This window comes from Ceratosolen solmsi, unplaced genomic scaffold (assembly GCF_000503995.2).
Source record: "Ceratosolen solmsi marchali unplaced genomic scaffold, CerSol_1.0 scaffold53, whole genome shotgun sequence".
Classification (NCBI taxonomy): domain Eukaryota; kingdom Metazoa; phylum Arthropoda; class Insecta; order Hymenoptera; family Agaonidae; genus Ceratosolen; species Ceratosolen solmsi.
The window spans coordinates 1,580,226-1,589,943 of record NW_011948441.1 but is presented as its reverse complement, the minus strand read 5'-3'; the positions used below and the strand labels follow the sequence as shown (position 1 = coordinate 1,589,943).

Genomic DNA, 9,718 nt, shown 5'->3' with positions numbered 1-9,718 from the left:
TTTTTTCTCATTATGGTTGAGAAGCTAAGAGTACTAGACTATAAATTCAATAGTAGCCAATAATTTTTTTTTGTAAATTATATTGTAAAGAGTTTTTATATTTGACGTCTTTGAATGAAATATTCAAATAAGCGAGTATAATTCATTTTTTTCAACTCTGGTAGGTTTAAAATTTGTGTAAACTTTTACAAACTATTTATAAGAAGAAAGTAAAATGTATCTTGTTATTGTTTTTAAAATGTTTGAAACTGTAGTTAGGAAACAATATTTTCTGTTAATGAATTTTTCATGATGCCGCTCTAATAGCATTAATTTATAAAAAAAAATTTCATTAATTTTTTCAACAAGAATTTTGTACAATAAATATTATTAATTGTATCGCTTTTTATAGAATTCAGGCAAAAATTAAATATCCACATATTTTTATGATCGTAAGACTATATATATTGTATGTTCTAAGTAACATAGGGGTAATTATGGGAATATTTCAGCTATATTTGATTTTATAACAATCTAATGATTGAAATATGATATTAATAAGTAACTAGAAACAATAATAATAATCTATTAATTATACTGCTTTTATTTAAACATTTCAATTTGTATTGATTAATTATTTTGTCTTTAAAATAATCATTAATCACAATTACAATTTTCACATAAACACATTTCTTAAACGATTACAATTTATCTTTAATGTATCTTATTTTATTTTTTAATAGTTTTTAAAAGATTAGTAACTTTTGTATTAATGAAAAATATAAATCGCAGTAAAATTTGATCATTAAAATACGAGAGAGTATGATAATAATATGAATTTAAATTTTATATAAATATTATTTTTATTTTCAACGGTTGATAAATAAGAGTAATTTATTTTTTGTTATCAACCGTGTAAGTAACGATTCGGGAGGGACGATTTTCAAGTAATTCATTCAATTTCCGCGAGTGGCTCTGTCATCTTGTACACAACATTGTTTAAGCGTAAAAATGATCTGATTTTTATATCATAAATAAAATAATTAAAATACGAAAATAAATTGTCAAGGTTTATAGATTGTAGTTATATTTGCAATTGGAAGGCACTATTTTTTAATCTAAATATGATTAATATTTTTCGAATCGAAGTGTCTTTATTACTTTTGACAAGGCTTTGTGTGACTTCTTATACAACAAAAGTTCCTGTTGTTCTATGGCATGGCATGGGTAAGTTCGATAATTGTTTTTTTGAAATTAATCGAAATTCATGTAATAATGTGAAAACGGAAATATGGAGGTTTTTGTATAGTAGCGGTTAAGCAATGGGTAAATTGTATTGAATGTAAATTGTATTAAATTTTGATAAGTTCAATGCTCAATTTATATTCTAACTTTCTCCATAAAGTGGGAAATTAGATTATATAAAAAATAGTTTATTAATGGCGTAGAGTCTGAATTAATTTTAATGACGCAGGAGACAGTTGCTGTTTTTCCTACAGTCTTGGCAAAGTAAAATCGGTATTAGAAGAGAATATTCCAGGTGTATATGTGAAGTCTATAAGGATTGGAACTAATAATATTGAGGTTTTAAACATAAATATTTTAAAAGAAAAATTTTATTTAATTGGACAATTATACTTATTTATATTTATTAAATACATATTTAATTTTCAGGATGTTGAAAATAGTTTTTTCAAAAGTGTTAATGAACAAATTGAGCAAGTTTGTCAAGAACTATCAATGGATGAAAAACTGAAACATGGATATAATGCTATTGGATTTTCTCAAGGAGCACAATTTTTGTAAGTAATGCATTATAAATTATATAACAGAAAGAATTTTTATAATTAATAATTAATTATATTTCTGTAACAACTGTATTACAATAAAAATAAAACAAAAATATTAATTTATATTTATTTACCTATGACGACTTAAAATATTTATTATGTTTATTGACTGTTTGACATACAGAAGAGCAGTTGCCCAAAAGTGTGGTGGTCCCCAAATGCAAAATTTAATATCTCTAGGTGGTCAGCATCAAGGCGTTTATGGTCTTCCTAATTGTGCATCGATAAAACATTATTTCTGTGATATGATTCGTCGAATGCTTCATTATGCGGCTTATACCAAGTACATTCTTATAAGTTATTTCACGTTATATATTCTCCATATTCGGATAAATTAAATAATTTTTTTTTTTAATTCAAGATATGTTCAGAATAATTTAGTTCAAGCCCAATTTTGGCATGATCCAAACAGGGAAGAAGAATATAGGAAAAGAAGTACTTTCCTATCTGATATTAACAATGAATTGCAAATCAATGAGGTAAAATATTTATTTTTTTTATCGAAATAAGTCTAATATTTGTATTTGATTTAATATTTGTATTGACATTTGGTATGAAGACTTACAAAAGAAATTTGAAGAAACTAAAGAATTTGGTATTGGTAAAATTTGATCATGATCAAATGGTACAGCCAGCAATTTCCGAATGGTTTGGCTTTTATAAGCCTGGTCAGGCTGTAGAAATTGAGACATTACACAATTCTAAATTATATATCGAGGTATTCCTAAATCCTATTTTTTTAGATATTTAATAAAACTATTCAATATTTGTTCTAATAAAAATAAAATTTTTAGGATCGCTTAGGATTAAAAGAAATGGATGCCAATGGTAAACTTCACTTTATATCATTAGATAGCAAACATTTACAGTTTGATATCGAATGGTTTATCGAAGCCATTATAAATAAGTTTTTAGTTTAAATCTTATTTGACATAATAGGTGCTTGATTTATTTTTATCTATCATAGTTCTATAAATATTATAAAAAATATTTTTATATTTATTTATCAAGATACAGTAATAAGGCGAACGTTTTTTTATTAAGATTGCATTTTTCAATTGAGAACTGTATAAGTGATAGTCTAAGAGTAAGTAATTGTGATGTATAGAATTGATGTTTGGTACGTATAGAATGAAATATTATCATACGTTATATTAGTCTACCGGTGGTGTGCCAAGTACACTATGTTATTCTCTGGGCCATAATCATCGAGAGAGATTGAGTGCCAGCGAAATCTTTATTGTGTCTTTGATATCTGTCAGCTGAAAAAGAAAAAATGATGTGGTTCGGTAGATTCATGTTGAGATCATGATCAGTTCGATCGTATTACAATCTTCATTAACTCATTGTAATTGTATATTTATTGATAACAATTTTAGCTACATAGCTACATCAATAATCCTCTCATTTTCTTAAATAATTATGATTTATACTCGTTGAACTCGTACTTCTAGTCCCTAAATTATTTAAAATACTGATATATTTCTTGAACGAACCGTGTTCAGATAATTTATACAGCCTCTTTTAATGTCTTACCATTTAACACGAAGGCGGCGTTGTAATGAAATTCATCAAATCAGAGAAATCAATTCTGATACCATGACAACAGTAGTGGGCATAATTAACTTTACAAACGATATATTGTTATTATATTAGGGTTGCTGATAAGAACTTCAATTTTATAAATTGTACTAGGATAAAATACATTAGATGCCTTCATAAGTTGATTTTCTTTTGTCTACTAATTAAAGACAATGAAAATATGTTTTTAGACGACGAAGAATTTAGTATAATATTTAGATTTCATGACCATTTAAGAAATACATGTACCATAGTAATAAAGAAAGACAGTCAAGCCATTGACAGTGTAAGTTTCCCTCTAATTACGGCCACTCGCTCTAACATCATTACTTATACAGTTCTCAGTTAATAATAACGTAAATTAAGATATTTAATAAAATAATATATTTTTGATTAATATTATAAATATTGTACGAACAAATTTTATACGAACAAATATTGTATATTTAGATAAATTTATTTATGGTAAACGTAGAAATTTGCTTTGCCCACAATGTAATAAACACATAGGTGATGGCGCCATCACATGGGATAGAAGTTTTTTCAGTTATATTCGATCAATATTCGACATAATTAAAAATCCAAGTATATGTAAAAGAATTTTAATAAATAAATATATTTTTAATGAAAAAATATTTAATAAAAAATTTTAATAAAAAAATAAAAATAAAAATAAATAAATTTTTGTAGAACTTCGAAGATTTTGTTCACATTTATTGATTTAAAAATTTCATGGCAATGTTTGAAATTTTTTTTTACTACTGTTTGGCAAACAATTTGAAAATTAATGTACATAATGTTAATATTCACTGGTAGAATCTGAAATTTAAAACGACGACGTAAAAATATTAAGCAGAAAATAATGATTGCCAATTAATAAACTATTTGTTTATTAATAATATTTGACAGTTAATATAAAATAAAGTTTTATAGTAAACAGCATTTCTATCTTTTGTTATATTAGCAGATATTTAACTGAAATTTAATTATAATAAATTTTATAAACAGTAGTGTCATGCAACATTACAATTTTTAAATGCATAGATCTTTAGATCAAGACAAGAAGCAGTGATTCATTCTCACTGACGTCTTTATGTAATTTATCATACGCTTATTACGACTACACATCATATCAAATGATCAGTTCCCCATTTGCGAACGCTGATAAAAGAATCCGAATGGAGAAGCGGATAAAAGGGCGCGAAGGGACAAGATGTTTGTGCTATTGCGGGTCCAGACGAAATTTGAAAGCAAGAAGGCTCCAAGTTCCGCCGCCCCCATTAAGATATTGCGTAAAGAACTGCTTCGCCTTTATCCTTTCAGATTCACCTACAATTGTTACACCATATGGATATTCAATAAAGTCTGTATAAAGGTGCCTCAGACCCACAAAAGTGCCGTTTCCGCTTTTACAATTTTTGTTCAATATTACATTCATGTTTAATATATTCTCTCGAGCGATTATTTTCAATATTATATCTGTCTACGTAATCTTTTTTCTGATACTTTTAGACGCATATAAAGCTATGGATGTACCACATAATAAACGTTTTCAGAAGTATTTAAATTATTTTATTACTATTTATTATTTTATTATTTAAAAATAGCAGTTATTTTTATATATTTCATCTCGTGTTATCATTCGCAGAGTCGCACGAAAATCAAATTATGTATTCTCCATTAGATATATATATATCGCTTCCGATAATAACAATTGTTTTACATATTCATAGCTTTTTAGCTCCATTATTTTCATTATATAATGTCATACTGACAATTTTATTTCCCGATAAGGCACCATAATCAACGTTAAATACAACATATTTACGTTTTCGTTATTTTATTTCCCTTACCTGTTGTTTAATTGCATGAAACTGGTTGGCATGTTTTTCAAAATTTGATAAACTTTTCCTTTTTCTTTTAATAAATAAAATAAAAATGTAATTGCAAAATTGATTATTTCGATTTATCAAATTCATATCTTCTAAGATAAAACGGACCTTGAACTTTGCTGCCATATCTAAGATCAATAGATATTTCTATATCAATATTTCTCGATCAACGGATCTATCGACAAATGACAAACAAATGAAATATTAACTTTGCGAGTGACGTAGCCGGGGAGTAGCGAGAAGATGGCGTCGCCGCAAAAGCGGAGCCCCCGGCTTATTATACATCCGAGAGGCACGCGTACGTCGAATTTCGGGGGCGGGAGGGGCAGAAACGTCGACACCGCGAACACTAATCGCTTACGTGCCGAGCCCCCGGCTTTTCATTTTTCACGTCACCCATTGGCATTTGGCTGTCTTTCGCATAAAGTCGCCGCGCGTTTGATCCTCGATTAGAGGACGGCTGACATTGTATGTCATACTCTCTTCCAAGATTGGCAGACCTTGGCGAAGCTTTTGCACCAGAATAGTCCGAGTTCTCTGGACAGTTTAGTTGCCCACCGTATTAATGAAATAACAAACTAATAATCCATTCCAGGATGTTGGAAGGAGTTGTCGCAACAATTCTATTCTTTACCCCCTCCACCTCACGGGCTTCTTCGTCTCTTCGTAGGCTTTTCACGGCCTATTAGGCAGCTTCTTTCATATCCACGAATCTTCAAAATATTGTTCCATTATGCCATTATAATAGCTTAGAGTTTAGAGGAATCCGAACAAGTTCGAAGCTCTAAAACAATTAAGCTTCGCATCTATTTGCCTCTCTGACCGAAAGAAATGCCGAAAATATAATTTACAAACGAATGGATCGCGCGAAATTAATCATCGTGTCTCCTTCACAAATACTGGACTTCAAATATTATAGATCATTCTTAATGCTGCGACTTTATCTGTTACCATAATGATTTTGACATATGAAGTTAATATAATTTTAATATAATTGTACACTATTTTTAAATTAGATATACATTTTACATTAAATGTATAATATAGTGAAGTTTTTCAAATTTATTATTTTGAAAGTAATATATTTTAGCCATTTATTTTAAAGAAAATTTATATCTTGTTATTATTTTATGTGCAATTGATAATGTGAAATTGAAATTAATTAATGCTTCAAACGTTGAAATCAAACATTCGATTGCTCTAGTATTCTACTGTGGCAATTTATTGCTGTGGATAGTAATACAGCCAATTCACTTGTTATATAAGTAATTAAAATATAGAAAAAGTATTTTTAAATAAAATCGGTATTATTATGATGGATGTGTAGGAAGAATAAGATTTCATTATTAGATATTTTTTAAATATATTTTTCGAAAGTATTGATTTCCATTAATTGAAATTTTTTTAATATACTATTCGCAAATCAGAATATGTTGATGTATGAAGTTAAATCGGTTTTATTAAGCAGATGTAAAATATAAATATATTTGATCTGTCAAGCACAATTCAGTTAAAAAAAAAAGTTTTTATATCATAGAACGGGTTCCGTTACCTCTAAATAATCTTCAATTATACAACAATAACATATGTGTATCGATCTTTTATTTTTCATTAATTTTTTTATAGTTTATATATATTTTTATAATTTATTAAGGTATTTGTAAAATGTATTAGGAAATTCAACGATTAACTTAAATTTCTTGTTACACGATCAGTTACACGGTTAAACTGATTAAAAAAGAGAGATGCTACCGTATGCATAACAATCGGTTTTCTTTCGATTATAAATTCAGATGGATATTCAAGAGGATTTACACACTACTATGTGGTATTGAAAAATATTAGAGGTACGTAATTATTTGATAGGATAGCAACGAATTCTAGAAAGTACTTGTTCAACCATGTTTGAAAAGCATATTATAATCGTGTATAATTCAAAATTGTTAACCCCTTTATATTAATAAATAACCATCTGCAAAAGAGCAGAGAAAGGGCTCGCGCACACTTAAAAATTTTTTGCAGTGAAATCGATAAAGTTATACAACCATCGAAATTTATTATAACGAGTCCCGATTTTTATAAATGACCGATGATACATGTCAAATTTGCCTGCGATTTAACGATAAACTACTGCGATGCAGAAGAATTTGAATGAAGTTGCATCGTCGCAACAACAGCGAGTCAGTACAAGCGTAAAAAAATCGCGAGATTTCATTTGTTTCTCCGACTACTTCATCAATCACACATTAGTCTCTATTCACCGAATCAATAGCCAATTGTCCGTCCTAAGCCGCTCACTGATACTCTGCACATTCGCGGTAAAGTACACGATCCTTTGCTCGATGGGATTCAAATATCGTATTATTGCTGAATTCTCTCTAAAAAAAAATTTGAATTTCCCAACGCGTCCTGGCTCTTCGAATTCGTATCTCGAGAGTGTGCGACAGCGTTATAAAACCCTCACGTCTCCGATAATAAATAGTGCAACCGAGACTTGTCGAGTCGCGGCGGATGAGAAGTTACAATAACGCGTGACAATAGATTGCGTGTATGTGACTCATTACGCGCGTGTGCGCTATTGGTAAAAAAAACAGAAACAGCAGGGGGGGGGGTTGAAAGGTGAAAAGCAGGGCGGGTTTGTTTAGCAAGTTGCCGAAGGGATATGTGAAGCGTGGAGGAGCTCGAACCGAGCTTTTCGTGCCCATTGTCCCCGAAGCTTTTCGCGAAAATGCGCCTCCACGGCTTATCAAATGCACTCCCTCTCCACGCTCCTTATCAGGCCGAGTGATGGACGCGCGTCAGCCCGTATGTTTGTTCGATGTCACGTGAGTGTTTCTTGGGAGGTGAGTTTCCAATGGCGATGCTTGAAAATGAAGGGCAGTATTAGAAATTTGAAAGCGTATTGGAAATTTAAGCCGTACAATTTTGTAGTCGGAAACTCCGATGACAATTTCTCGTACATAATCCATTGATATTATGATAATTCTAATTAAATTTTGAAATTTATAAAGCAATCGAGAGGACGATTGCCTGAAAGATCATAATTAGAAAAAATGGGAAGTGTATGGCTGAGAAATTCTTTGCTTAAGCTCACCGGAAACATTACAATCTTCGCCAGTGCTCTTTCAGCAAGCAAATTTTCCATATACAAGACCACGTGAATTTGTAGCTTAAAAACTCGTTTCTTAAACGTCGTCTTTTGTCTTCCTTATAACAGTCGATAAAGAAAGCAGGAAATAATTGTCTGGAGAATGGAGAAGATCCGAGAAAAAGAATAAAGAAGGCAAATAACCGGTACCAATGAGGCCATATCTTGCGTCGGTTATTAATGCCCCGTTATATCCAGGCTCGATGAGCCGTGAGTGAGGAATGGGGGAGGGAAATAATGATTTCGAAACCATGAATGGGAATATGTAGGATTCTTACGGTGTATCCCGAAATTCATCAGCGCATTAGCTCTCGACTATCGAACAATCAACCATTGTCCGCTATATTATCGTCCGAGAATTTTGTCTTTGTGCATTCGTCTACCATTTTCACTGGCCACCCTTTTTGCATTTTACTCTTTAGACATATTTCTTCATTTGCGTAGCGAAAAAAAAATTGTATAGATATTACGGGATAACTTTCGTGGATTGGATAACTTCGCAAAATTGTCTAATCGATATTTTCTACCTCTACCTGTATAAAATAGTAATTACTAAGTTGGTTTGACTTTCGTTGCATTTAACTTTTACCTCGATAACATGCTCGAGTGAATATAAAGTTAAGCAATCCCTAATTGGTTTTTCTTTTTTTTTTTTATTATGTTTTTTTTTTTATTATACGAATTACGTGCAAAGCCTAATATGATCAAAGCAGTATAGTATGACAACTATAGTGATACTATGCAATATTGTGGCGAAATTTGAATTGGCGGTAATTGAAATTTTTAATCGGCATACGGAAGGGCGGTATAGTACGAATAATAACTAAACAAAAAAATCCTTATGCTTCTATGCAAGAACGTGGATTAATGCGTATGTATCAAACTATTTCACACAAAATGATCAATAATATTTTATTAAATTAGCGACTATTCATGAACATAGTTGTCCAATACTTCGCTACATAGAAATAACAAATATTTTTTTGTCGATCCAAATGAAAATTTAAATTATAAAAGACAATTGAAAGAGAGTGGTGAGTGATTGTTTTAATTTCGCCTATCTTTCCATACCTATTCTTGTATTCTAAAATCAATATTACAAAATACCATCCTATAAGTACCATTTATGCAATTAAATATTGCACAATTACACAATGCTTTTTACACTCGAGCTTTAAGTAGCTAGGGATGATTTACTTAGTGTAGGTTAGTGATTGTAATTGTGAGCATTGTCAATAGAGACATTTACATTTACATACGCATCCAAA

The 9,718-nt window shown here is 30.1% G+C and overlaps 1 protein-coding gene across 1 annotated transcript; it reads left to right on the top strand.

Annotated features, from left to right (window-relative positions):
- The first annotated feature begins 1,064 nt into the window (after positions 1–1,064).
- Ppt1 (Palmitoyl-protein thioesterase 1) lies at positions 1,065–2,768 on the top strand. The gene is made up of 7 exons (XM_011503922.1): positions 1,065–1,206; positions 1,454–1,563; positions 1,654–1,781; positions 1,954–2,112; positions 2,191–2,308; positions 2,389–2,547; positions 2,624–2,768. The coding sequence occupies exons 1-7, from the start codon at positions 1,104–1,106 to the stop codon at positions 2,747–2,749; spliced, it is 903 nt and encodes a 300-aa protein (XP_011502224.1). The 5' UTR covers positions 1,065–1,103; the 3' UTR covers positions 2,750–2,768.
- Positions 2,769–9,718: the final 6,950 nt, after the last annotated feature.